The sequence below is a fragment of the Betta splendens genome, chromosome 22 (assembly GCF_900634795.4).
Source record: "Betta splendens chromosome 22, fBetSpl5.4, whole genome shotgun sequence".
Classification (NCBI taxonomy): Eukaryota; Metazoa; Chordata; class Actinopteri; order Anabantiformes; family Osphronemidae; genus Betta; species Betta splendens.
In genome coordinates, this window is record NC_040900.2 from 6,133,523 (window position 1) to 6,159,735 (window position 26,213).

A 26,213-nucleotide genomic window follows, 5' to 3' on the forward strand; every position below is an offset into this window, starting at 1 on the left:
AAAATGGTTATGTGATATATTCCTCTCTGCAGGCAAACTGCGACTATTTCATGTCAGAGCTAGAAGAGACAAAAACAAAGCTTGAAGTTGTGTCCGAGCAACTGCAACAAAAGAATAAAGAGCTGGATGGAACACTGGAGGAACTTGAAACAGCTCGTGCACAGGTTCTGAATGTTCAAGCGCAGGTGGAGAGGTTGCAGAAAGAGCTTGAGGAAAGCCGCATTAGTTTGGATGTTTCTGAGAAACAGAGAAAGGAAGTGGAATCTCAGCTTTTACGTCTGAGACTAAACTTGGCCAACATGGAGGAGGCCCAGGCAAAGGTAGGACAGGAGAGGGAGGAGCACAAGAGAAAGGAAGAGGAGATGGAGGAGCGAATCAAAAAAATGGAACAAGTCTTAGAAGAGGAGCTTGATCAGTTTGAGAACCTGCTAAAAGCCAAGGATGTTGAGGTGAGCTCATCTGTACAATTGTCTTCATTATTACTATTTTACATGTATTGCTGACTTATTTTTGTAGTCTTGCTGTTCAAAGGCTAATGCAGTGTATTAAATGAATGTTACAGTTGGCTGAGAAGAAAGAGAAATGGGAGGAAGAAAAGCAGGAGAAGGAAAAGGAGCTTCTTGATGTGAGACGGCTTATGGAAGAGCAGAGGAAGGAAAGTAAAAATGAGGTGACTGCGCTGTTGGTGAAGCAAGTTCAGGCTTTTGAGGAGGCCACAGAGAAGCTCAAGTCATCACACCAACATGAGCTGGAAAACCTCATGGAGAAACATCAGCAAGAGGTGTGATCTACAAAAGATGCCTATTTAATTTGTAGTTGTTTGATTTTGTACTTTTGCAGAACATTTTATCTCCATGGACCCATTTGCTCGTTATTACTCATTCTCAGATTACTCTTTGCATCATTACACAGACATGTTTCTAAATGATCAAAGTTCTTATTAGCAAATAAAAATACTTAAAATTATCCACACAGATTTTTGAGCTGAAGGACCACCACGCTACAGAGCTCATAACACTGCAGGCCAGTATGGAGGAAGGTCAGAAGAAGCAGATTAGCCTAATTAAACAGGTATCAGAAATGACTTCAAGGATGTATTTAGACATATCCTGTGTGTGTGTGTGTGTGTGTGCGCGCCAGTGTTTTTTTTTGTTCTTGGTGACTGCTTTTCATTTCCCTAATTCTCTTTCCTCTTATAGGTGACTGAACGTGAGCATGAGAGGATGTTGTTGGAGCTAACTGTCAAACACGATGAGGAGCTTAGTCAACTGAGAACAGAGCTGTCCCTGGAGCTGAGGGAGAGTATGGAGGCTGCTCACCAGGCTGAATTGCAGCAGGCACAAGTACCAAATGCACACAAGCACAATGAAACATGTGCAGATACAACATACAGCACAATTTTACTTGAATAGGATCTTATATAACCATGACTGTGCACCATCAAGTGAAGTTATGTAGACTTAGTGGTACTAGTGTTTCCAATTTTAAGGTTTGAAGTGTTTTCCACTACTCTTTGCTGATCTAACTAAAGGAAACAATTGTAACAATAATTATATTTTTTTAGGCCCAGAAGACCCTGGAGCTTGAAGCCCTGCGTCTAAGCCTGACTAGTGCCCACACGTCCCAGTTGGAGCACTCCAATGTTAACCTGCATCGTGAGGAAGCCTCAGCTCTCATCCAGGCTCAGGCCTCCTTGAGGGAGACATTTACTCAGGAGAGAGCACTATTACAAGCCCAACACCAAGCAGAACTGAGCCGAATCAAACAGCTGGACCAGGAGCAGCAGGAGAGACTGAAAGCTCTGCATCGGGTTGAATTGGGTGAGTGCTCTCCAATTTTTTTTTCTTTTTTCATAACCACATCTGACATTGGCTGCACTCAACATGTGCACTATTATGTATGTGGGTGAGTCATCTTCAGTCACTGGAAGCTTGTGGGAAAAAAAAAAATAATAACCTTCATTTTTTGACGTGGGTGAACTCATTTGTGTTGTATCTGTTCAGATGAGTTGAAGCAGCAGTGGGAAGCGCACACCGCTCAGGAGAGAGCTTCTGTGAAGGAGAAGCAGGACAAAGAGATGGAGGTCAGGCTTGACAGAAATCATCATAAATGTGGCACTGGATCACTGCAGCTCCCATGTGTCATCCTTTTATTTTGTTTGCTTGCTTTGTTTGCCAGAATATGAGGTCACAGTGGGAGAAAGAGGCTAAAATTGTTCAGACATCCCTCTCGGAGTGTCAGAGCAGCCTTGTTGGCACCCAGACCGAACTAAGCCACACCCTGGCTTCTCTTACCCAGACCAACGAAGTGTTGTCTGAAACCCAGACAGCTCTCATGCAGACAAAGTCTGAGCTACAGGAGTCCCAAGCCAGACTAGAGGAACTCCAGACCTCCAGTAAGGAGCAGAACAACAAGCTAGAGGATGAGCTCAAACAATCCTGGGCTGACAGAGATGCTGCTGCCTGTGAGTTGCATAGCCTGTCCTACACATACTAAATATGCTACCGGAAATGGAGAATTATATTGTAGCAGTATGCATTGGGTCTACATTTCTAACAATGTGCTTGCTCTCATTTTTTGAAATGAATTAGGTGCTTTGGAGGATTTGGTTTCAAGTCATAAGACTGTTCTGCAGGATAAAGAGCAGCAAGTGCTCCACCTAGAGGAGAAGGTGTGTCAACTTCAGCAAGAGGTTAGTTTTTGCAAACATAAAAATGTAGTTGAGTTTTATTTTTCATTGTATTGCAAACATTTTAGTTAAAATTAGTCATTTCAAGAGTCTGTCTGTCAAATAGATTTTGCGGCTGCAGGAGGAGAAAGACGTGCTGAAACAGAGCTCTGAACAGGAAGTAGGTCAGCTGTGGACCCAGCTGGAGAACATGAGAACTAGTCGCCAAGAGTTGGGAGGTGATATGATAAAAACAATTTGGTGAAGCAATAAATTTATTTGTTGCATTAATTTTAATGTTTTAGTTAAATATAAAAAAATCCAAGTGTAATAGCTGTGGGCTCTATTGTTACTGTGTCTTATTAGTGATGCATGACTCACAGAGGAAGAAGACATGATAATGACACTTATGTATATCAATCTTATCCTTCTGTGTTTGTCAGAGCTAAAGGAACAGCTGCTTGCTCGCTCATCTTGTGTTGATGACCTTGAACGCCTGAAGACTGAGTTTAATGAACAAAAACGAGCAATCAAAGAGCAGAATGAGGCTGAACTTGAAAGCCTGAGGAGGTGAGTGCATTGTTTTGTATGCACAGTATGTAATAAATGTTACCTTTGGTGCATATTTCCCTGATTTCTCTACACATGCCTATTGTATACCTCATCTTATTACAGGTATTTTGAGCAGAGGTTGCAGGCAACAGAAGAGAGCTATCGAGAGGAAATCGCACTTCTCCAGTTGAGACTGGTAGAAGGTGCTTTAGAGGAGTCTCTGCTGAAAACTGCATGTGACTGGTATGTCTGTATCAAAGACGATTACATTTTATACAAATCCAGTTTAAAGTAAACTCCTTTTTAAATGTTTATTCCTTTGGTCTCTGCTCCAGCTCTGTCTCTGAAGGTCAGACTGAAGAGGAAGATGATGATAGTTCTGATTCCAACAAACAAAAGGTAAAACATGTGTTAGTCAAGTAATGAATGTTTTACAAGGTAGTAGAGTAAACCTTTTATTTTTTGTAAATCATCTCTGATCTTAAGATCATTTCTGTCATTCTAATAAGTTTTGTTATCTCTGATCTAGGTATTGGAGAAAAAACATGCCTCAGAGCTTGCCAACCTCCAATCGTCTTTGTCTCTATCTTTTAAGGAAGAGGTGCAGCAGGTCAGTCAAAAACAAGCCCTTCAATTGTTGCTACCTCTATTACCAAAGACATTGGTAATATTATATGCCGCTGTTTTAACAGGATCTATAATTTGTGCTTCAGGTTCGCTCTGACCTCACTGACCATTACTATAAGGAACTGCAGGAGATGAAGACTTGTCATGCCTTGGAGCTAGAGCAGCTCAGAGCCAAACTTTGTGAAAGTCACTTACAGGGTATTTGTTGGGACATAAGATATGTTTGTAGTTGGAACTTACTGGACTGTAACCCTTGTCATATCTTTGCAGAGCTTACCAGAATACGTTTGGAAACAGCACGACAGGTTGAGGTGAGAGAAAGGCATGCTCAGAATATCCAAACTAAAGATAATGTTTTTTTTTATGGGTTGAAAAATTCAAAGTCTTGGTGACTTTTAATTAGGTGGAGGTTGACCACAGGATGTGGTGTTACATAGAGGAGCTGCAAACAACAAATACCATCATTCACACTCTGGAGAACAGACTGGCTGCCCTGAGTAAAGATCATTCTGAAGAAATGCAGAAGCAAACACACAAGGTATGTAAGCCATCTCCAGAAAACAAGACTTTAAGATATGTACAAATATATAGAGCTAATCCAACAGGGTAATGATGGCGTTAATGGATTTTCTTTTCCTCAGTTGAAACAACAGTTTTGTGAGGAGTTAGTCCATCTTGAAGAAGCTCTGAAACAAGAGAGGGAGAACGTCCAAGCAGAGAAGAGGCGGCTGAGAGAGGAGCTCCAGAATGAACATAATACTGAACTTGCTGCCCTGAGGTCTGATATTGAGAATGAGACTGAGGAGAGATCTCTCCTGGAACTAGCACTTCACGAAGAGAAGGAGAAGTTGAAGTCTTTAGAAGCTGCTCTGCACAACGATAAAAGTAAGAATCGCTCGGCTTGTGGATTTCTGTCCAATCATAAATCTAACATGCCGTTTTGTCTTATAGGCCCACAGTTCCTAATAGTAAAGCAGAAACTGGAGGCGCAATATGATGGTGAACTGCAAAAGGCAAAAACCTTGATGGCAGTGGAAATCAAAGAGCTTACTCTTCTCCTCCAGCAGGCTGAAGAGCATTTACGCAACGCTCAAGAGAGGTAAGATCTATAGAAAGCAGGCTCCAGATTTGATTTAATTTGATTTATTGTCTCTACTTTAAACACATGAGGCTAAACACAGGCTGGTCTGTCCCTATAATTTATAGATTTGTTATATGTAAACCTAAAAATTACACAATGTGCCCATCTGTACTTACCTGTTTAGGTTCCAAGAGGAAAAAGCTGTGTTGGAACATTGTTTGAGCCAGAAACATGAAATTGCTGTCGCAGAGCTGAAAGATAAACATCAAACAGACCTGGAACATGAAAAAGCAACACTGCTGAACAAACACTCCCAAGAGATGGACATGCTTAGTGCCAAACACAAAGCACAACTGGACACACTTGGTGCCAGTCACAAAGCTCAGCTTGCAGCTATTGCTGCTGAGCTGGAATCCCGGCACAAGGCTGAGCTTGTTGCCTTGGAGGCAGCACTTGATTCCAAACAAAAGGCAGACCTTAAAGGCCTGGAGGCCGCCTTACAGGAGACCTACCAGGCTCAGCTGGAGGCCTTAGAAGCTGGTTTAAATCGTAAGCACCAGGAAGAACGGGATGAACTTGAAAAGAGGATGCTGGGTAATATGGACACTCTGGAAGCCACATATCTGAAGGAAGTGCAAGTAAGGAAGCAAAGGCTTTAAGAAATAAAACAATGTTGGATTTCAAATACATTAAACTGAATGCACTGGAACTATATTGAAGTACAATTGTATTGTAACTCAGGCACTGCGTGATGGAATGGTGCAGCTTGAAGAGCAGCACCGTCAAGAACTCAATCGCCAAATATCAGAACACAAGCAGATGATGGAGATTAAGACTGCAGAGCAGCTCTCAATCAGGGAGGAACTGAGGAAACATCTGGCCCAGGTGCACATGGAGAAGTTCAGTGCAATGGCAGCAGAGCTGAGCCACGTCCACAAGGTTAGATGTCACCATTTAACGGTTCTCTTATATCTAATGTAGTTAATTAGTTTGATTCTTTCAATAAATGCATGTGCCTGACTTCTACCTTCAACTTCTGTCAAAGACTAAACTTCCCTTTTTATTCTTGCAGACTGAGCTGGCTGTTCAAAAAGAGGCCTTAAACATGGAACACTGCCAAGCTCTGCAGATCCTTAAGAATCAGGTAACGGTCGTTTTTACAATGTAATTTACTACATTTTTAAAAAAGCCCAAATCGAGTTCCTAATAGACCACTGGTTATAATGAAGGAGAATATTAAGTCTGTTCTATTTAGTTTCTGTTTTCACCCTGTCTTGTTTTTCTATTTCTGTTTCTCAGGTTTTAGAGGTTGAGCAACAACATAGCACTGCTCTCCAGGAGCTCTCACAAAGCTTTATGACTGAGAAAGAGCAACTTATTGAACAGCACAAACTCCAGCTTCAGGTTTGTATAACACATCAATTTGCTTTTTTCTTTCTTTCTTTCTTCTACTGGGTGATCCTGTTGGTGGTTACAATGATGCCCTTTGTCCCAGCTGCTTCACTACAGCCCATTAGAGAAGGGAGTTGTTCCTCAACCTTTTTGTAGTGGCATATTTTTGTGTAGTGGCACAGTATTCCTTTTTTTTTTAAGCTCTTTGAAAGGGTGTTTGACCAATTGGCTGCAATTGTGGTGTTAAACCTATGCGTGTGCGCTGCTGCAGGAGTTGAAGGGGATCTCTGCTCGTGAGTTGGAGGCATGTCGCAAGGAGCTTGAAGAGGCGTCGACGAGACAAAGTCAGCGCCTCCTAGAAGAGGTGGAGCTTCTCAAGGTCCAGTCAGAGGAAAGACTGCATGACAGGATTAACCAGCTGAAGGTAAAAGATTTTTTTTGTTTTATTGTAGAGATTGATGGACAAAACTGCATAGTTTCAAGGAGTCTCTTGCATAAGCATCATAAAACGAGTTTATCTGAAAAAACAATATGGAACTCTTATTTTTCCCAACTCTTTAATATTTTATGTATTTGACTGCAAATAAATGTTTGAATCGTGATTATGTAATAGCTCAGGATTAAAAGGCGCATGTGTATGTGGCGGCATTGCCCCCTCTAAGCTCCAGCTGCACCAGTTCAGTCCTACATTAGTCCTTTCTTTTGGAATCTGTCCCACTGGAGCTTTAGTCAAACCCAGTTCTCGCATAATCCTACAGTCATATATGTAGAAGTATCTTGTCTGTCTGTTTCACTGTTGCCTAAATCTGCTGCTGGGTTGTGTATATTCGTTCAGATAGCAGCAACACTGTTGCTAAAAGGGGTGGACCTAAGCTTTTTATCCCCTGATGCAGAAGGTTTTAAGGCTGAAGGCGCTTTTTTTTTCCAGATATTTAGCGTTTGACAACCTGAAATGTGGAGCCAGTAGTAGCTAGCGAGACATAACGCAAGATCTGTCAATGGCAACTTTTTAAGGTATTTTTTTCTTTTCTTTTCTTTTTACCCCACCCCAAAATTACCACCACTGAAGACTGAGTTTGACAACCAGAAGGAGGTGGAGCTTGAAGACCTAAGGCGGAACTTTGCATCTGAGCAAGAAGAAAAGGAGCGCAGCTACACAGACAAAATGAGCCAGTTGACCACCCAACTGCAGCAGCTTGATGCTGTGGTGGCACAGGTACCAAAGACACACTGTCACATAATGTATGTGTGTATATGCATGCACACATGGAATATGACACCTGCAAGACAGGCCCAAAGTAATGTTTTATATTGGTTGCTGAGGTCAGGGAACAATCTTGAGGAGAATAAACTAGTTCTGAAAATTGCTAAATCAATCTTTGGATATGTTCTTTTTATCTTGTGCATGAGATTGCTGTTTGTTTAGGTTCATATTTATTAATGGTATAGTGTCCTTAAACTGTCTGGTTTATAAAGATGTAACACAGCTTAATTGTTGCATGACACAATGCTGTTTTATTAGATTGTACAGATTGTTTTAAAAACACTTAACTAGTCTGAAATCTGTCATGTACTTATTAATGCTTAATACTTGCATCCACCTTTGTCTCCTGTTAATTTTTATCTGATTGTGCTGTTAGAAGTGATTGAAGCATAGCCTCAGTGGTTTGGTTTGTTGTGGAGATGTTAAGCATTGTGACTTTTTTGCAATTGTCGTTGGATTGTCATGGCTACAACCACTATACAATTGTACTCTGTTTCAGCAGAATAACCATCCTCCATTAATCAACCTGTGAATCTTAAAGCATAAATGTCCCTAATATATGCATACATTTTGTTTCCGTGGCACCTGCCCAGCTGGCCCCTTTCTATAGAACACACACACTCACTTTCTCTCATCCTCATGAGAGAGGCTTAAGAGGTTGGGAGGGTGCTGTTGTCAGGGCAACAGCGTTGTTTCTAGTGAAGCAGGTGGCTGCATGACACATGTTTAGGGAGGGAAAAAGGGAGGGAAGATGTGGTAAAAGACGACAGATCAGATCTAGTAGAAAACTCCACTGAGGGCAGCGACTGGAGGTGATTAACCTCCTGCTTGTGTGTATGTATGCTTTAAGTTGGAACTTTAGTAGATGGGGTTTTGATCCTTGGTGTTTTGCTTTTCTCTGGAGAGCATGTCTTTTCTCTCGTCATGCTTTTGGCTCTAGAAGTCAGGGTGTTGTCGATCATGTGCTATTACTGTTACTTTAGTACATAGGTGCTTTTTGAGATATAGGCTACTGTAGTTCACTGACAATTCAGTTTTATGATCTCTGAAACATTGACATGAGTTAATAGTCTTTTAATAAATGTTTTGTTTTTCTGTGTAGCTGCGAGCAGAGGTTGGCTGTCTGCAGGGAGAGTTAGAAGGGAAGCGTGCAGAGATGGAGACCCTAGATACCCTCCTTCAACGAAGGGAAAGAGAAAGTCAGGAGGGAGGCAATCTTCTGCAGATGCTCACCAATGATTTAAAGACTGCAAAAGAGGAAGGGTAAGGTTTGTGTGTGTGTGTGTGTGTCTTAGCATTTGCTATTGTATATGTACTTTGTTTGTTGGATGTATGTCTAATCAGCTTTTTGTTCTTGTAGACAAAAGCTCCACCAGGCAAATGAAAAGCTGAGTAAAGTGCTGATTGAGCTGGTTCGCAGCACTGTCTCAACAGAAGAGTTAATTGGACAAAAGATCAGTGCCAGAACCAAAACGCCTCAGTCTGCAACTTATCAGAGAAGTTCTACAGGAAATAAAGATGCACAAGAATCAGGTTATTAGCCTTGTATATGTTACGTTATTTTGTTGTTTTTTGTGGTTAAATTGACTTTATTCATCTTTGACTTAAAATATACTGATTTTTGAGAGTTTTTCTTGGTAGGCATTTCGGTTGCAGACTTATCATCAGAGGACTTGGAGTTGACCCATATGCTCTGTGAGAGCCTGCTGGTTTCTGATAATCAGATCAGTCCTGGAGGAGAGGAAGCTGCTCTAAATGCCTGCAGCCGACTTCATCGCACAGTAGACATGCTGCTGGAGCTGCTCAACCAGGCCAACACACAGGTAAATACGCTTATTATTAAGATGTTTGTTCAAATGCTTTGAAGACTATTTTAATTGTCGACTTTTTTTTTTTTTTTTTTTTTTTTTTTTTTAGCTTGAACAGACTCATAATGTCCATCTTTCTCTGGAGGAAAAGTTTTCTCAGGGCAGGGAAGACTCAGCCCACCTAATTAAGCAGCACAAGCTGCTATTGGAACAGCTCGATCAAGAGTCAAAGCAGAAGAATCGACTCCAGTTGGAGCTCCACAAGGCAGAGGGTAAGCACTCACTGGCCTCACTTTACATGACTCCCTACTAACTGGTACAAGATATTGAAATAAAGGCATGTTCATGCAAAGTGTATTTATTATGTTAAAAAAAAAACAAAAAAAACTCTTTATTCACAAAGCCCTTTTTATATGTGCATCTTGTTCAGGGCTCCTTGAGGGTTATGTGGCTGAGAAGGCAATCCTGGAGGAGTCTCTACAGCAGAAAGAAGCACAAGAGGAGAGGCTGGTGGAAGAATTGGAGGACCTAAAGGAGAAGCTGCATCAGATGCAGGCCCTCACTGCAGAGCTGGAAAACCTCAGACTGAAGCATCAGGAGCTCAGTGAGGAACACACAATTCTCCTGCGTCACAAGGAGCATCTCTCTGCTGGACTGGGGGAGAGAGAGAAAGGTGAACAGAGGGGGGGAAAGTTGAATGCTTGTGACTTTTAACGTTGCCTTGTGATCTCTGTAGAGAGTTTCACTTACATGAGGCCTGTGCTCAGATGTGTCTTTTCTTCCTAGGCCTCTGGCTCAGTTTAGATCCTGATGCAGGTTTGTGGGTCAGAGTGAAGATTGTGTGTTTTATTTATTTATTTTTTTAGGGGGGGTAATGTGCAGTATTTTTGCAGTGGTGTGAAGTTGCTGTTTATTCTAATTACTGGTAGCTTGTAGTAAATGCTGTTTGATTGCTTTGAAGCTTGTTACCTCTTAAAACAAGCGGTACAATAAATAGATGACAAAGCCTGAATGCATTTCCTTCAAAACCTAACAGTTGTTTTTAACTTTTTGGTCTTGGCTGTTTTGCTTTTTGTTTAAAATACTGCCCTAAAATTGCTTTTTTTCTGCTTTGTTTTTAGCTCTACTTGCTGAGACAGAGCGATTGACTGAGGATAAGCTGGATTTGCAGCGGCAGGCTGAGAAGGACCACAGCTCTTTGTTTCAGCGCCTCCAGGTCCTGGAGAGACAACTAGAAGAGCAGGAAACAAAAGGGCTGGAGACAGACATGTACCACAAGGCTCGAACTGAAGACCTCAACCAACATGTTCAAGCACTCGAGAAACAGTTGAAACATGACCGACAATTCATAGAGGTCTTTTTTTTTTTTTCTCATTAGTCTACCTCTAACAGGTTCTTATCAGTGTTTGTTGCTGCTTCATGTTAAAACTAGCTGCTTTTCATGCCTTCACATACAGGAGCAAGCTGTGGAGCGTGAACATGAGAGAGATGAGTTCCAGCAGGAGATTCGAAGGCTGGAGGCCCAACTCAGGCTGGCACCCAATGTGGACAACAAGGGGCACAGGGTGAGTTGTTAGAGCAGTAATGAACAACCACATCATGGTTCGTAGCATCTGCGGTGTGCTTTTAATAAGCTTTGTGATGACTGTAATGTGTTTCTGATGGATTCTAAATAATTAAACTAACTGATGTGTAGTACTGGTTACAGCTAAATGGACTATTGTTTTTAATTTTTCAACAATATGCCTGACTTTTACCATGTGTTTATCCCTATTCGGAATGGATTGCTGTAGTTTGAGGACTTGGTTCTGCAGGTATGACATCTAACTGTAGCGTCCTCCTTTTGGCTCCTCTGACTCTAGTGCATGGCGTGTGTGTTGTTTTGTCATTTAATAGAAATCATCCCTAGCTGAGTTCTAGTGCATTTGTTTGTCCTAAATTCTGCATTCCCATCTCATGGTTTGCTTCTGTTTTACTTGTCATTTGTTTGACTCTATCACTGCAACATCATCATGGCTTAATTTGGCACTAGTGGCTGCAGAGCTAAAATGGCTTCTTTAGTTGCAGTTTCTCATTCCCGAATCCTATATGAATTTCTCTGCTACTTAGACTCTTGTTGGACTTGTTGTAAATCATCTTCCCTCTATGTGTAGGTTGAGAGTTTACAAGCTGTCCTCAAAGACAAAACAGAGGACCACGCCTCCTTACTAGCAGCCAATCAGCAAGCCCAACGTGACCTTGCAGAGCGCAACGACGAGATAGACAAGTTAGCTGGGCGAATCCGAGAGCTAGAGCAAGCCCTGCTTAACAGTGCTGAGGATAATCGGTCCATCAGTCAACTTGAACAAGAGCTTCACAAGGCAAAGTTAAGAGAACAGGAGCTCATACAAGTAAGACCAGTGATCATATCCTGTACATATAATGTGTTCAAATATACTTCCTCTTCATTAATAACCATTCTCTCAGGATAAGCAGGCACTGGAGCAGCAGCAGCTGTCTAGCAGGCTTCAGATTTCTGCCCTGCAGTCTAAACTGGATGAGACCCGACACTGTTACCATGACAACACGCGGGACCCCACCCAGGAGCTTAGAAATGACCTGGACAGTACTCAGCAGAGTCTACAGAAGAAAGAGCAAGAGGTCTGTAAGATGTCATGTTGACGGGATGATTTAGCGTCACATTAGGCTGTACTACCTTTTGGAACAAATGTGCACAAGCAGCCAGCTCCATATTTTAACAGATACCACTAGTAACAATAACTCACATGGTTTTCAGGTTGAGCTCCTTTGTGGACAGCTGGAGGATGTGCAGAGGGAATTAAACATCAAAGAAGTTGAATTAAAACACCTTGCATTACAGCTGGAGCTACTGACCAACCAAAATGCTGAACATGTTGGAAAGCTCCAGGATCAGATTGCTGCCCTGAAGGTAAATGCGTATTCAAATTATTCTGTATTCGTCAATGGCTTGAAACTGTTACTGTATGCGATTAGGAGTGATTCACTCCTTAATCTCTGCTTGCAGGAGAACGTGTCTGCTCTTACTATACTCAAAGAGGAGAAAGAAGTGCAGCGTGAGGTGGAGGAAGAGACCTTGCCTTCTGCATTACTTCAGGAGAAAAACCAAGAGATAGACCACCTCAGTAGTGAGATCCATCGGCTGGAACAGGAGCTGGAAAATGCCAAACACACAAAGGTCAGCAACACCATGTGACCAGAGTGTGAATATACAAATTTCATGAGACATTAATGAAAATGTAATTGTCTGTTTCTAATCTTTTTGACAAAAGGCTTTTGAAGTTGAGCTTGAAGATCTGCGCTCCCAGGTTGAACATCTCGAATCTGAAATCACTCGAGTGCGTCAGGACAAAGAGGAAGAAGAGGAGCGCCTTCATGAGGTCATCAGCACTCTGCAGGCTGAACTGTCCACACTGGGCCCCAACCTGCATGAAGTCAGCGACTCTCAGGATGGTGACAGCATCAACCCTTCGCCTGCTCCCAGCCCTGAACCTCACCACTTTACCATCCAGGAGCAAGAGAGGAAGGGAGTGCCAAGCAGCCTGAAACAGGAGCTCAATTTGACTCATTCTGCCTCCTCTCGCTCACTACGATCTCGTCTCAAAGCTCTTCAGACTCAGCTGGAGACTGCAGTGGCTGAAAAAGAGGGACTGGAGAGATTACTGCTCGTCCAGGAGGAAGAGTACAGGGGCCATGGGGAGGAGTTTGGAAAGAGGCTGAAAACAGAGAGAGAAAAGGCAGATGAGCTTGAAGGTCTCCTCAATCTCAAAGAAGCTGAATTGGAGGATGTCAAAGCCCAGGTAGAAGAGGAAAAGGAAAAGAGGAAGCTATCGGAGGAGGAAAGGGATAGTTGCAGAGCTAAAGTCAATGAGATGAACACCTTGCATGAGGAGAAAGCTCAACTCCAGTCTCTGGTTATGGAACTCCAACAGGCAGAGCAAGACCGGGTGAGAGAAATTGAATCTCTAAAAACAAAGGAGAAAGAAATGAAAATGGAAATTGAGGTCCTCACAGAGACTAGCTACACTCTTGAGAGACAAGTCCAGGAGGTGAGGGCTGAAGTGGTAGATATGGAGGAACTGGTAGCAGATGAAAGGGCAAAGATCAAAACCCTTGAGACGGTAAAGGAAGAGCTTTCTGCTCAGCGTGAGGCGCTGAGGAGGCGGGAGGAGCAGCTCCAGGAGGAAATTGAAAAGCTCAGGGAGGAAGTTGCTTTATTGAAAACCCTTGTCCAGAACCTGACACACCAGCTCAATGAGAAGGAAAGCAATCATGAAGAGGCTCAAAAGGAGGTGCTGGTGAGTAACTATACTGTACGCATGTAACAGTTTTCTGTTGAGAGCTTATCAGATTACCTAATGTTGAATGTATTTTCATTTTCTGTTACTACGTACAGCATCTTCCTTCAGTAAATGTGCTGGTTTTCACAGGGTTGAGTTTTCTTTTGCTTTTTTGCCTTCACTTGCCACTGCACGCAAGACCACATCTGGTTATAATCAGAGCGTAATGACGTGTAGCGCAAAGACGGCAGAGTCATACGTGCACAAGGGGAAGTGACATTGAAACGAGGAAGACAGAAAAGTATTCGTTAGATGTTGGTTTTTAAAGGTCTTTTGTACTTTATTTACTTTTTTTACTTTATTCACATTTTCAGACTTGACAGGATGAGGTTAGAAGAGCTGTGGTAGGAAAAGAAACTGAAGACTTAAATGCATTTGTTTGGTTGTCATGTCCTTGATTCAGTTTAACTTTGCTGTCTACTTGTCTAAAGCTGCAGTGCACTAGTGAAAACGGTCTTTAAAAACCAAGGCGCTACATACGGTTGATTGACGTATTCTTGGATAGAGAAGCGTAAAGATGTAATTAAATGTTTAGCTATGCAAAGACCTCAAACTAAAACTAAATTCAACCCAACCACTAGTGTCACTAATGGATGTTTGCTTTTTTTCCATAGACTCATGCTGAGGTGACTCTGGCTAAAGCAGATGCTGCCTTGAGACAGAAGGAGACTGAGCTTGTTAAACTAAGGGAAGATCATCAGGCCCTAAGTGTGGAGCTGTCTGCTGTGAAATGTGGTCTAAATACCAGCACAGAGAGGGTGGAGAAACTCCATGAGGAAGGACAGGTACAATCTGTCTGAGCTCAGTGTGGTGGAACTTCATCTGACTACTCGGTGCTTATTTGGTAGCAATACTGCAGTGTTAAGTCTGTTTTGTTGTTGTTTCCTGTTAGACCAAAGACCGTGCTCTTCTTGACCTGGAAACTGAAAACCAGCGGCTGAAGGCAGAACTTTGTCGTCTGCAGGAAGATCTGGCTGTGCAGGAGGATGAACTGGCCTATCAGCAAAGAGAACTGCAGCAACTTAGACAACACTGTCAGCAGCAGGACACACTTCATTCTCAGCATGCACACCTACAGAAAGGTGAGTACTTCATACTGTACATACTTAAATGTGGTGTGGATTTAAAGCAATGAGTGTGGTGTTCCAATATGCTGTCACAAGGACTGTTTGTATTTTCTTCCATCAGATATTCCTTACAATGCTTTCATGGACATTGTGAGTGTCTCTCATGGTGAAAACTCTCTGAGCTCTCCGGAGGTTTTAAGAAGACTGGACTGCTCCGAGGACAGACTCCCAGAGCGCTTCCATGCCTCTGTTCTGGGCTCTCATCTGTCTGAGCTCAGTGCTTTGAACAGCACAGGCCTGAATGTCCCTCAGATCAAGACCTCTCCCAGGGTTGTGATGGAAGCTCCACATTCTAGGACCATCACACCAGAACCAGCCACACAGAGCACCCGTTCCCCAGGCTCCGTGTCGATGTCAGAGAACTTCTCCATGCTCGATTCTCTGGATGCTGACAAAGTATGTGATCTGATACTACACTACGTGCTTCTTCTTTGGTCAGTTCTGCAATAATTTTAGTATACAGTTCAGTGTTGAGTTTTTGTCTTTTCTTCCTCAGGTGCGTGAACTCGACGGACTTGATCTAACCGAACCTCCATCGCCACTAGGGTCCACCTCCTCCCTGTCAGCCCCAGAATGGGCCAGTGATGGATATGGCAGCAGTAAGTATTGCTGAGCCTTGGGTTCAGACGAGAACTGTAAATGACGGGTAAATTATGCTTTAGGTCATTAAATGTCCATTGAAAACACGGCCTCTTCCTTCTGTGCTTCAGATGTCAGCTCAGAGTTGGGTGCAAGGTTGAGAGTGGAGCTTGAACAGACTGAAAGGCTGGATGCTCAGTTTGTTGAGTACCTACGCTGCCGAGGAATGAACCCCACAGTTAACACAGATAGTGCTGCAGGAAGTATGAGCTACAGTGATGACTTGTTGTCACCTGAGCTTCAGGTGCGATACTCAAATTTACTTTTACTTTAAACATATGCTTTTTCTTTTTTTTTTTTTTTTTTTTGTTTCGTTTTTTTAACATGGCTTCTGTTAATTTTTCCTCTTCAGGGCCTATTAAAAAAGGTGTATCAAGAAAGCTGCAGAATTCTCACTTTGTCCCAACGACATCCTACTCCATCGTCTCAGACTCTAAAAACGGCCTCACTCAGTCAGGCACAGTATCATTGTGAAGGTGGCTCTGCACTGCTGGACCACCGGGACAAATCCGCCTCTAACCCTCCTATGAGCTGGCAGCAGGAGAAGAGGGCACTGCAGGAGACTGTGATTGCTCTCAGAGAGCTGCTCTGTCGAATGGCACAAAGGCACACACAAGTTAGTTTCTGGAGTTGTTTTAAAGTCCAGTGGAGTAAAGGTACGATGTGGTGATTCTGGTCACTGATGGTGTGTTTAATTTTTTTATTTAGATTGATTACAGTGGTGATGCTGAAAGAGATCAAGGCCAAGATGGACAGTTGGAATTTCAACTGAGGGCAGAGTTGCAGCAGAAACAGGAACAGTTGAAGTGTGCCCAAGACACACAACAAGAGGCAAAGAGTAGGATAGAGACACTTAGGTACGGTCACATTAATTAAAAAAATTGTGTGTTTTAGTTTTTACACTCATTCTTTAAAAGGTTAAAGTTGAATTGTGCTTTTTGATGTTTGCTTTGTTATGCCACCAGACATACTGTAGAAGAAGGTGAGGAAGCTTTGAGGAAGGAGCAGACCAAGGTTCAGGATCTTCAACAACAACTGGATCAGGAAAGAGCCCTGAGTCTCCGTAAGAACAGAGAGGAAGAGGAGAAGAGAGGGGTAAGACGAGAAGTTAAAGTTTTTGAAGTATTTTGTGTAGATCACATGATGTGAGATCACTAGTGTTTTTTTCCCCCTTAGGTTGTGAAATTATTTTCAGAGCAGCAAAAGACAGAGGTTATGACTCTAAAAGGGCAGGTGGAGCAGGAGCGGGTGGCCTGCAGCAACCTCAAACGTGAGCTTCAGATTGAACAGTCTCGCAGTCTGCTCCTGGAGAAACGCCTAGAAAACAGTCAGAACGAACTCGAAGATGAACGTCAGCGCTCTGGTCACCTGCAAGAAGTCAACATCCGAGAGAAGACTCGTCTTGAGGGCCTGTTGGCTGAAGCGGAATCTCGCTTAGCAGAAATTCACTCCAAGCTTGCAGATGCTCACCGGAAGCTGGATGAAGAGCGGGACCGGTGGTCGAGGCAGGTTGATGAACTCAGCCGCAGACATGAGGCCGATGCTGCCAGGGACCGGACGTTCATCTCTGATATGCGCGCCCAACTAGAGCAGGAGCGAAGGCAGGGGGAGGAGCTTGCAGCTGTGACAGACAGACTGCGAGCGGAGCTCCTGCAAAGCAGAAGGAGCTGGGAAGGGGAGGACAGAACGAAGAGGGAGGAGCTGCAGCGGGAGCGTGAGGCTGCCGCTCGAAATCGCGTAGCTCTCGAAGGCTTAAAGGAGCAGTTGCAGGAAGCCAGCCGTGCTTTAGAGGTGGAGCAAGAGCGGTTCAGGTGCCAGGGGGTGGAGCTTCAAGAACTAAAGGAGAAACTCAGACAAGTGAAAGACAAAGAGAGGGAGAAGGAGGAGCAGTGGGAGAAAGAGAAGAGGAAGAGCAGACAGGAGCAGATGGAGAAGGAGAGACGACAGGAAAAGACCAAAAATAAACTGGTAAGATTCTTCTTCTTCTAATCTAGTTACAGTCAAGGCTTGTATTAAATACGTATGAGAATGCATGTAAACATTCTGTCATATGAACTTCAGTGTGAGTTGGAGTTACTGAGGCAACAGGACCAGCAGCGCATGCAGGAGCTGCAGCGCACTCTGGAAGAGCTGGAGAGAGATGAAAGAGAAATGACTGCTCAGAGACTGTATGGACTCTCAGCACCACAGCACAAGACCCCAACAATTTCACAGTATGTCCAGACTGATGGTGCCCAGACAGGAAGCGCACAACACAACCAGCAGGTGCACATTTTTTATTGTCTGCGTTGGATGACTACAAATCACAAGGATATCATGCATTTATCTGACTAATGGTTAAATCTCTTTAAATAGATGTTATCCAGCCCATTGCCCTCCACATCTTCTAATCTGTTGGAAAAGTTGCTGAAGGAGAATTCCGATTTGACGGAGCGTGTTACGTCACTCAGTCAGGAGAGAGCCACCCTAAAACACAGATTCACCTTGCTGGAGCGGCAGCTTCGCCGCACAGAGAATGAGCTCGCCAAAGTCACTACAGAAACAGAAAACCGACCCATCAGTGACGTGACCAGTAACAGCAAGGTCAGACCAACAGTTTAACAGTGGCACTGACATGTGGTGTCACATCTATTTTGATGGAATCATTCAAACCTCTGTTTACTGGTCTGTAGGTACAGCGTTTATATGAGCGCTACCTGCGTGCTGAGAGCTTCAGGAAGGCGCTGGTGTACCAGAAGCGTTACCTGCTGCTGCTGTTGGGAGGCTTCCAGGAGTGCGAGCAGGTCACCCTGTGTCTAATTTCCCGCATGGGGGTGCGTCCCTCACCCCCTGTCTCATCCCATCGTAGACCTCTTGGACGATTTAGGGCTGCTGTGAGAGTCGTCATTGCTGTCTCAAGGTGGGAAGCGTGTGAGGACATTAAAATTTTAGAGTAAGGTCAGACTTGTGTTTGAATTAATCTAACCCTTTGTTGTTTTTCCAGAATTAAGTTTTTGACCAGGAAATGGCAGAAATCGATCAAAAGGTTATCTCTAACTGGAACTGGGCAAGCTCAGAGTAAGTCCGGTGAATTATTATTATTATTTTTTTTTTTGCTGGTTTGAACCACATGACTGTGGGTTAAAATATATAAATGTATGGGGAACAGAAATATCTGCTTGGGGGATTCATTCTCAATGTTTTACAGGTTCTAAAGCTGAGGTTTTAAGGCATCAACAGCCAAGGTCAAACTCGGACTCGCCACCTAACAGACGAACAGTGTCTGCCCTTGTTCCACCCATTAAATCACCCTTCAGGTTGCACAACAGGTTCGGTCCTACTGCTTCATTTTACGTTTGGTCTTAAATCCTTTTCAAAATTTATATTTATTATTTACCTTTTTTTTTTTTTTTTTTTTTTTTTTAAAGGTCATACTCGAGTACCACTTTGACCTCAGAACATTCAGTTGGAACATCTCAGGATCCAGAGAGATCGCTTACTGAATACATTCATCATCTAGAGAAAGTTCAGCAGCGATTGGTGGGAACCAAGCAAGGTGAGAAGCTACAAGCAGTTTGAGGATAGTGTAAAACAAGCAATGGTGAACGCACACAGGTGGCAGGACCAGTGTTGACTGACCTGGACGTTTAAATTTTCCCGTAAAATGAAGGGTCAAAACTTAAAGTTTCTGTCCTCCCATTATATTTAATGGGTGGTGTGGGTGATCACAATGGGAAATGGCACTGGGTGTGTAGCTTTACAGATTATTGGATGCATGCCTCTTTCTGCCACTTATTTCCCAGGAAGGTGTGGACTATAAGGCAAGGAATAAATTCTAATTTTGTAATACAAGGCCAGGCTACACCTGGGACTGTTGCCAAACCCCACAACCTGTGTGCTCTATCATTTCCCCAAACTAGTAAGCAAGACTCAATTAGCCGTGCCCCCTAAAGAGGAAAGGAGGATACAGTCAGCCTGTTCCCCTGATATGCTCGGTTATCGGCAGCGCTGGCTGCAGGAAAACAGGACGTGGCTGTACCTGAGCTGCTTGTCGCCGCTTTACCTGAATGGTCCAGGTGAGTGTGAGTGTAACATACTCACTCCACCAAACAATAAAGCAGCCGAGTGCACCTCTGGGGATGGGTACAGACTGGTTAGCTTTCACAGACTGCACTGAATTAGAGGTGATGACACTCTGGTCTGTACTGGACACTTCTGTTGTTTGAAAGCTTATTGTCAGGTAGATGAATGCCTCGTGGGGAGACAGAAGTGTTTTATGCCTAACGTTTTACCTTGTTATTGTTTGAGTCTGTTTGCAGGTGTTTGTTTTTTATATTGTTCAGGTTTTTGGCAGCACAGCAATGATTGCAGCTTTTCTTAAAGATTTATTGGCCATTTCAAATTTCTAGTTTTCTAACCATTGCTCTTTTGTTTTTTGTTTTCAGTCTTGACATTTTACTGCAGAAGTAACTTTTGATCAAACTGTTGCTTGATTATTTATGTGATTCATTCAATTAAGCTGTCAAACAGCAGCCAGTTAAATGCAGTTGCAGCTAAAGTCTGGACTGTGGAGGTGCAATTCACACTGAGTGACTTTGGTTTTGTTTGTCTCTTTACAGGTTCATCGGCTTTTCAGTCTGACCCACAGTGATTTTAAAATGAAAGAATGCACCCAGCTTCAAAACCGTCTATGCCTTACTCCGACATAGACCCTTATAGAAATATGATAACTTGCTAAAGTACCTAAATTATTTTTTATTGTAACTTTTGTATTTGCAGCTCAGTATTTTGAAGGTCATTCTGTTGCAAGAATAAGTGTATATTTTTTTCGATCTGTTTTATAACTTTTGTTGCAATGTAAATGGAACCGATTTTCATTGTACATGTATTCAAATGCATAGTTTTCTACTTGAAATCCAAACATGGCTAGTGAGTCTATTCATGCATAACCATATGTCTCTGTATATCTGTTTTTACTATTATTCGAATAAATATTTTAAATGTCATCATAAAGCTGACTTGTTGTTTTACTACATGCACGTTTCTAACTTTTCTCATGTTGCATAATTTTAATTCATAATTGTGCAAATGTTTTTACCATTTTTTTTTAACCCTGCATACTTCCTAACATACTTCATAACTAAGGCTTGTGCAAAGCAGCGATGGGCCTATACAGTCACGTTTTTATTTTTGGTGTCTATTAAAGAACTAATAATCAACTACACTTGTACACATGCCTTAGACAAACAAGTTGCAATAATTATATATATATAAATCCTACATAAATGCTAAACATTGTAGCAGATACAATGTCAATTAGAGATGTGTGTTTTTTTTATATTGATATTATATTGTTATACTGAAAACACCTTTTATCGCTGAGACGCGGACTAGGATTACGTAACAAATCAAGCCAATCGCAGCCTGACCTGCAGCTGACGCGCTTTTTAGTCTCCGTTAAGGGTTTGTTTGTTTATAAACACAGCAAATGCCGTTTGTACCAGCTGTTCCGCCTCGTGGTTCTACATTGGAACTCCACCCACACGCTTTTCGTTGATACGCAAAACGTTCGCACCTCAGAAAACATCAACACACTTGACGCACTTCCTTCGCGTTGCAGCACCGTGATGCTAACTAACTCGGAGCTACAGTGACGGCGGACGACGCGTGTCGTAGCTCGGTTGTTTGGCACCTTCTGTCCGTCCTGGCCCGCGTAGAAGACCTCGTTACACTCGTCGCGTATTTGTCTGGGATGTATGGATGGATAGCTGACGGAATCGCGTCGCTGTTTGAGCCCGTTACGGGAAAGAACTCCGCCCAGCAGTGGCTCGAGACAGGGGACGTTAGCGCCGAAATACCCACGCGACCTGGCGCTAAAGCGGCGGCACAAAGACCGGAGAGCCACGGCAGGCCCGCTAAACGGAACTACCAGAGGTTGGTGCTTGGCGCTAATAAGTCTGTTTGCGTCGCCTCCACCTGGTTTGACCGCTGTGCATTTGACGTGTGACAGTCGTGTGCTGTTAGCTTAGAGGTGCTGTGTAAATAGCCGCCACTGAGTAACTGCTAGCTTGAAAGCATTTCCTACATTGTCATCATTCCATACATGTTACGGATATTTTTTTTAAATTTATGTTTGGAAAGTATAAAAATAATCTTGCGCCAAAATAAATGTGCCAACCTACTGAACTCAGTAATGTTATTGTTTAGGTGCTTTATAAACTTTGTAGCAGATTGGTTGATCTGAGCCATTTTATTCGTCATTGTGTGGAATATTAATCTAAAAAAAGCTCAACCAAATGTAGTCTGACCCAACGGTATTCTGTGACATTGTGATTTAGATTTTTGACTCATCATGTTTTTCTCATTGCAGTGTTGATGTTGCAGAGAGTGTTTGCCAGAGTGACCCAGGGGTGAAGCGACGCAGACTAGGTGTGTTTACAAAACAAGCACGTTTTTAATGATGTCCCGTGAAATAGGGGTTCATTAGTGATATTCTGCGTTTCAGATGTAGTAATCGGCTTTGTGAGGAAGACCGCGGCTGGAGTAGCAAGTCTGCTCAGGCTGCGGAACCCGCTGACAACCAGGAGTGAGAAACCCAGACATTATCAAGAAACCCAGGTTTGTGTGTAACAACCTGGGTCCAGACAGTGCTGGGAAAATTAATAAACTGTTCCTGTTCCATTCTAAGTGTGGGGGCTTTTTATAGATCCATCCACTCACCTTTCTGAGGAGGTGGATCTTTTAAAGCACTTCAAAACACTTTTTTCAATATGCTCTTTTCTCTGTATTCAGCCCGTCACTCTGATGGGGATAGATGAGCTCCATACCTCTTGGCTAAACAATCCTGAGTGGAGAATGGGTAAATACAGCAGCTATTTTTGCTGAAAATGATTAGTTCCTGTTTCTTTTCCCCCCTTATATATGTCTGTGCATTTCTGTCATCATAATTTCTATAAGTAATTTGAATAAGACTGTTGTTATTATTATTATTATTATTATTATTATTATTATTATTATTATTATTATTATTATTAAGATTGTTCTTTCTCTGCAGATAAACCAGTAGGTGGGATGAAAGATTGTGTTGTGAAAAATCCATTTCAGAGTTCTTCTTCTAATTTGTTGAGGAAATACAGGTAAGGGGTCCTATGTGAGATTGCATAAACTTAACTGGCACAGCAATCTACTTATTTACTTATTTTCTTGCTTTGTGATTTTGTGAGATGTATTAGTTATCTGCCTCCTCTATCACTATTTATTATATTGCCATTTAAAGCCTCTATTTTTAATGTACATAATCCTGTTTAATCTAGTGGAACAGTGCTGCCTGCAGGGCTCGCAGATAGAGGGAAAGAGCGTGAGAGGAGGGGCTCGCTCCAGCTGCTTCCCCCAAGGCCTACTCTGAGGGTTGGAGCTGCAAATGCTGACTTGTCCTGCAATGGCTTTGGACACAACCGCTGCTACAAGCCCAGTCTTACTGTGGAGGAGGTGCCGTAATGCCTTTAATCCTACATTATAAAAAGCATATTTCATTGATTTTATTTAATGCAATGGGAAAGGGTATATAGGTATATATTTGATTTATTGTGTTCACGTATGAAAAGACGTTACTGATCCTCAGTGTACAGTTCTGGAATAAAGCCGACAGACAGAAACTTAGGAAATCGTTGTCTAATTAAGACCAAGCCATTAACTACTTATACCAGTCTTGAATAATTATTAGTGAAGTTACCATTAATTAATAAAGACTACAAGAGTACTAGAAGAGTACTAAGTGATTTACATAAGTGATTTCTGCTTCTAGGCTATAAAGCAGAATAATAAGGAGCACTACAGGCGCTTGCTGGAGATGGTGACGGAAAAATATAGCAAAAGTCAACCATTACCTTTTAGCGAAACAAAACCACATGAGTGAGTATTGTTTAAGTGTGGAGTGTATTTTTGGAAGAGTCATTGTGTAGCTTAACTAAGACAGCAGTCGATTGATCCTTTTCCCCTTCTGCTTTCAGTGAGTCGCTGTCACAGGGTGATCACAAAACTACTGCTTCAGGAAAAACCTTTGAAACGAAGCACAGGAAGATGGGATGCACAGGCAAGAGACTTCTACAAACCTAGTTCAGTTTTATTAAAATTAGAATGCAGTAAATTATGGGTTTGTGTTGAACTGCAACTAGCAGGTATTTTCCAGTGTCAAAGACCAGATATTTTTAATCCAAAAATATTTGAATAAACTGAGTTTATTATATAAAATATGTGAAAGTTGTATATGCCCACATTTGCCAACTCATAAATTACAACAATGTCTTCATTTTTTGCACAGCTATCCCAACTACATTCACATTGCGAAATGCACCTGCAGCCAAGGACAGGTTAGTGGAGTTCAGCTGTCTGTGATGTATTTCTGTGTTTGTTGATGAATTGTATTTCTCTAATCACTTGTTTCATCATTAAAGATGGGGTGGACTGATTGTCAGCAAGTCATTCAGTGGGACTTGTGAGGAAACACAGCCTGTGTATAAGCAGAAACAGACAGCAGATTTGGACCTGTCGACAGAAGTAGCTACGCGCCTCAGTCTAGTGGACAGAGAGACTCCTGCTGTTGGCTTGCTGGAAACGTATTCTGCACATACAAGGCACAGTGATGATGATATACCTAGGCTGACCAAGGTGACAAGAAATGCTTTTGGTGTTTGATGTAGTATTTCACTTTACATTTTCGTAAAAAAAGGCACTTTTTGTTTATTGTGTGTGTTTAGGAAATGGCAATGGAGGTGACCGAAGCCCTGGATCAGTGTGACCCCAATTTTGTTCTAAGTTCTGCTTTCAAACTATGCATCACTCAGAGGGACCTGGCTACGCTGCAGGATGGTGGATGGCTCAACGATGAGGTAATGTGTAGTCTGGGTTGAGATATTTTGGCATAATAAATTTAAGAAATTGTTTGTAATAAATTGTTTTTTTCCACATAAAGGTGATAAACTTCTACCTGTCCCTGATAATGGAGCAGTGTTCTGGGGAATCAAGGGGATTGAGAGTCTACTCATTCAGCACCTTCTTCTTCCCCAAACTGCGAGGTGGAGGAGGTGGGCAGCCCAGTGGACATGCCGCTGTGAAGCGCTGGACCAAAGCAGTTGACATCTTTCTCTTTGACCTCATTCTGGTCCCTCTGCATTTGGGTGTGCACTGGGCAATAGCTGTAAGTCACAGCTACAATAGCTTAGTGTACTGTAAAACAATGTACACGTTTGTTTCTCTCTTTCAAGTCTCTTCTAATTCCAGGTCATAGATTTGAAATCAAAGACCGTAAAGTCATATGACTCAATGGGACAAAGGCATGACGACATCTGTGGTCTTCTACTGTAAGTGTTATCACTTATTCATGTATGTTATGTGTTGTTGTTCTGTTCCATTTTCACCGGTACGTCTGCTAATTTTCCAGAGTCTACCTTAAAGAGGAGCACAGAGCAAAGAAAGGGAGAGAGCTCGACAGTGTCAAGTGGACTGTCGGAAGTTTGAGGGCCACTGTAAGTCAAACTGAAATAAATGTTACTTGAACATTTTCTCCTTTTACTGTGAGATTAATTGGCTAATGTTGTGTCTTGTAGGATATACCCCAACAGAAAAACAGCAGTGACTGTGGTGTTTTTGCTTGTAAATACGCTCACTATCTAGCAAAAGGAAGACCCCTCTTCTTTAAACAGGCATGTTCAATGTATTTTTCCAATTATGCACCATTTTGATGTAATTTTGTTTTGCTTTTTTAACAAATACTTCTTTTCCTTGCAGTGTCACATGCCTCTCTTCAGGAAGTTGATGATTTGGGAAATCCTTCATAAAAAGCTGCTATAGAAGACTGAAAATATACTTCCTGTCTATTGACTGCCTAACAACAGATAATCACTAGGAGCATCTTCTTTGTACAGTTAACTACATGGCAAAGGAAACAAATGGGCCAAAGAAGTTGATGTCACTGACTGAAACCTAATCTGGAGAAAGTAAACACTAGTCGTATGTCCTATTTCCTGTCTGGGGCATAGTAACATTTTGTGATCTCTGAGTTGTATTTGGAGACCTTGTTTTGGATGTAAGATGAGAACATTTTTATTGACTTTGAATTCTTCCTAAAGTGCCTTCAGTCTTCCAATTATGCTCAAGTATGTCTTTCTTAGGGGAGTATATAGGCACAAAAGTCCATATCAATGAAATAACTTTGCATTTAGTGCTTTGATTTGGATGGCAATTAACTACAATAAAATATAATTATGAAACTCAATCTCTGCATCAGATATAGACAATGAAATTTAATACCTCCTGTTTAGACAAAATGCATGGTTGAGTGTAATGCTTGTTTTGCTACTATTTATGGCTTGACTGGATGAGAGATCGTTTTGGAGTGTGCAGTTTTTCCTCCATCAGTGTTAGATGTTCGTCCATCTGTGACATAAGGCGCTGGTACAGTAGGTCTGTGAATCTTTCCATGAGCATATTGCAAGTGGCTACTTAGGGCTAAATTTTGATTTACAGTACTGCACAGTGAACTACTGTACACCCGCATGTGTTTGTACTTTTAAAATGTGCCCCCCTTGTAATAAAGTATTTCATTTTTTTGTTGAGTTTGATTATTGCATTGCATTATCAATTAATGCTTAGCTATTAACTTGCAACACAACTATAACCCTGTTGGTATTTCATTAGAAGAATTGTTTCTATTCTGTCAA

General features: G+C 42.2%; 3 protein-coding genes across 7 annotated transcripts in view; 2 read left to right on the top strand and 1 right to left on the bottom strand.

The window, feature by feature from the left end:
- The window catches only part of zgc:112416 (uncharacterized protein LOC550509 homolog), a 15,856-nt gene extending 10,612 nt beyond the window's left edge, over nucleotides 1-5,244 (bottom strand). Inside the window, exons 1-2 of the mRNA XM_029140094.3 lie at nucleotides 5,105-5,244; nucleotides 1,957-2,051 (exon numbers count right to left, since the gene is read on the bottom strand). Coding sequence (XP_028995927.1) covers nucleotides 1,957-1,962 — 6 coding nt within the window. The 5' untranslated portion in view covers nucleotides 1,963-2,051; nucleotides 5,105-5,244. The remainder of the gene's footprint in view (nucleotides 1-1,956; nucleotides 2,052-5,104) is intronic.
- pcnt (pericentrin) overlaps nucleotides 1-20,501 on the top strand; it is a 26,871-nt gene extending 6,370 nt beyond the window's left edge. For 2 of the 5 annotated variants that reach the window (XM_029140065.3, XM_029140067.3), the window contains 54 exons: nucleotides 33-449; nucleotides 563-781; nucleotides 976-1,071; nucleotides 1,200-1,343; nucleotides 1,565-1,820; nucleotides 2,004-2,083; nucleotides 2,179-2,464; nucleotides 2,592-2,692; nucleotides 2,796-2,907; nucleotides 3,112-3,238; nucleotides 3,344-3,463; nucleotides 3,556-3,619; nucleotides 3,750-3,830; nucleotides 3,934-4,045; nucleotides 4,118-4,158; nucleotides 4,251-4,385; nucleotides 4,489-4,732; nucleotides 4,799-4,946; nucleotides 5,113-5,566; nucleotides 5,670-5,867; nucleotides 6,001-6,072; nucleotides 6,228-6,332; nucleotides 6,592-6,744; nucleotides 7,390-7,536; nucleotides 8,687-8,847; nucleotides 8,945-9,117; nucleotides 9,226-9,407; nucleotides 9,502-9,664; nucleotides 9,823-10,065; nucleotides 10,514-10,746; nucleotides 10,850-10,957; nucleotides 11,186-11,206; nucleotides 11,546-11,782; nucleotides 11,859-12,032; nucleotides 12,169-12,321; nucleotides 12,418-12,588; nucleotides 12,683-13,708; nucleotides 14,365-14,535; nucleotides 14,643-14,832; nucleotides 14,939-15,273; nucleotides 15,374-15,476; nucleotides 15,588-15,760; nucleotides 15,869-16,132; nucleotides 16,225-16,373; nucleotides 16,482-16,611; nucleotides 16,693-17,484; nucleotides 17,578-17,781; nucleotides 17,872-18,099; nucleotides 18,189-18,415; nucleotides 18,500-18,573; nucleotides 18,704-18,824; nucleotides 18,924-19,051; nucleotides 19,416-19,571; nucleotides 20,115-20,501. In XM_029140065.3, coding sequence (XP_028995898.1) covers nucleotides 33-449; nucleotides 563-781; nucleotides 976-1,071; nucleotides 1,200-1,343; nucleotides 1,565-1,820; nucleotides 2,004-2,083; nucleotides 2,179-2,464; nucleotides 2,592-2,692; nucleotides 2,796-2,907; nucleotides 3,112-3,238; nucleotides 3,344-3,463; nucleotides 3,556-3,619; nucleotides 3,750-3,830; nucleotides 3,934-4,045; nucleotides 4,118-4,158; nucleotides 4,251-4,385; nucleotides 4,489-4,732; nucleotides 4,799-4,946; nucleotides 5,113-5,566; nucleotides 5,670-5,867; nucleotides 6,001-6,072; nucleotides 6,228-6,332; nucleotides 6,592-6,744; nucleotides 7,390-7,536; nucleotides 8,687-8,847; nucleotides 8,945-9,117; nucleotides 9,226-9,407; nucleotides 9,502-9,664; nucleotides 9,823-10,065; nucleotides 10,514-10,746; nucleotides 10,850-10,957; nucleotides 11,186-11,206; nucleotides 11,546-11,782; nucleotides 11,859-12,032; nucleotides 12,169-12,321; nucleotides 12,418-12,588; nucleotides 12,683-13,708; nucleotides 14,365-14,535; nucleotides 14,643-14,832; nucleotides 14,939-15,273; nucleotides 15,374-15,476; nucleotides 15,588-15,760; nucleotides 15,869-16,132; nucleotides 16,225-16,373; nucleotides 16,482-16,611; nucleotides 16,693-17,484; nucleotides 17,578-17,781; nucleotides 17,872-18,099; nucleotides 18,189-18,415; nucleotides 18,500-18,573; nucleotides 18,704-18,824; nucleotides 18,924-19,051; nucleotides 19,416-19,571; nucleotides 20,115-20,146 — 10,434 coding nt within the window. In that variant the 3' untranslated portion in view covers nucleotides 20,147-20,501. The remainder of the gene's footprint in view (nucleotides 1-32; nucleotides 450-562; nucleotides 782-975; nucleotides 1,072-1,199; nucleotides 1,344-1,564; nucleotides 1,821-2,003; nucleotides 2,084-2,178; nucleotides 2,465-2,591; nucleotides 2,693-2,795; nucleotides 2,908-3,111; nucleotides 3,239-3,343; nucleotides 3,464-3,555; nucleotides 3,620-3,749; nucleotides 3,831-3,933; nucleotides 4,046-4,117; nucleotides 4,159-4,250; nucleotides 4,386-4,488; nucleotides 4,733-4,798; nucleotides 4,947-5,112; nucleotides 5,567-5,669; nucleotides 5,868-6,000; nucleotides 6,073-6,227; nucleotides 6,333-6,591; nucleotides 6,745-7,389; nucleotides 7,537-8,686; nucleotides 8,848-8,944; nucleotides 9,118-9,225; nucleotides 9,408-9,501; nucleotides 9,665-9,822; nucleotides 10,066-10,513; nucleotides 10,747-10,849; nucleotides 10,958-11,185; nucleotides 11,207-11,545; nucleotides 11,783-11,858; nucleotides 12,033-12,168; nucleotides 12,322-12,417; nucleotides 12,589-12,682; nucleotides 13,709-14,364; nucleotides 14,536-14,642; nucleotides 14,833-14,938; nucleotides 15,274-15,373; nucleotides 15,477-15,587; nucleotides 15,761-15,868; nucleotides 16,133-16,224; nucleotides 16,374-16,481; nucleotides 16,612-16,692; nucleotides 17,485-17,577; nucleotides 17,782-17,871; nucleotides 18,100-18,188; nucleotides 18,416-18,499; nucleotides 18,574-18,703; nucleotides 18,825-18,923; nucleotides 19,052-19,415; nucleotides 19,572-20,114) is intronic. The other 3 variants (XM_029140066.3, XM_029140070.3, XM_029140069.3) reach the window with 2 other exon arrangements.
- Nucleotides 20,502-21,074: 573 nt separating this feature from the next.
- Nucleotides 21,075-26,108, top strand: senp2 (SUMO specific peptidase 2). Its single transcript, XM_029140084.3, has 16 exons — nucleotides 21,075-21,429; nucleotides 21,866-21,924; nucleotides 22,001-22,113; nucleotides 22,288-22,354; nucleotides 22,550-22,631; nucleotides 22,809-22,983; nucleotides 23,300-23,406; nucleotides 23,505-23,587; nucleotides 23,816-23,864; nucleotides 23,949-24,162; nucleotides 24,252-24,383; nucleotides 24,467-24,691; nucleotides 24,775-24,854; nucleotides 24,935-25,019; nucleotides 25,101-25,196; nucleotides 25,282-26,108. The coding sequence occupies exons 1-16, from the start codon at nucleotides 21,248-21,250 to the stop codon at nucleotides 25,342-25,344; spliced, it is 1,812 nt and encodes a 603-aa protein (XP_028995917.1). The 5' UTR covers nucleotides 21,075-21,247; the 3' UTR covers nucleotides 25,345-26,108.
- Nucleotides 26,109-26,213: the final 105 nt, after the last annotated feature.

Bases quoted from the DNA above. Each gene is read 5' to 3' on its own strand.
- senp2 (XM_029140084.3), top strand. From the start codon at position 21,248: ATGTATGGATGGATAGCTGACGGAATCGCGTCGCTGTTTGAGCCCGTT. The intron at 23,865-23,948 runs GTTAGTGGAGTT...TCATCATTAAAG, and splicing joins GCACCTGCAGCCAAGGACAG to ATGGGGTGGACTGATTGTCA. The intron at 24,692-24,774 runs GTAAGTCACAGC...TTCTAATTCCAG, and splicing joins GTGTGCACTGGGCAATAGCT to GTCATAGATTTGAAATCAAA.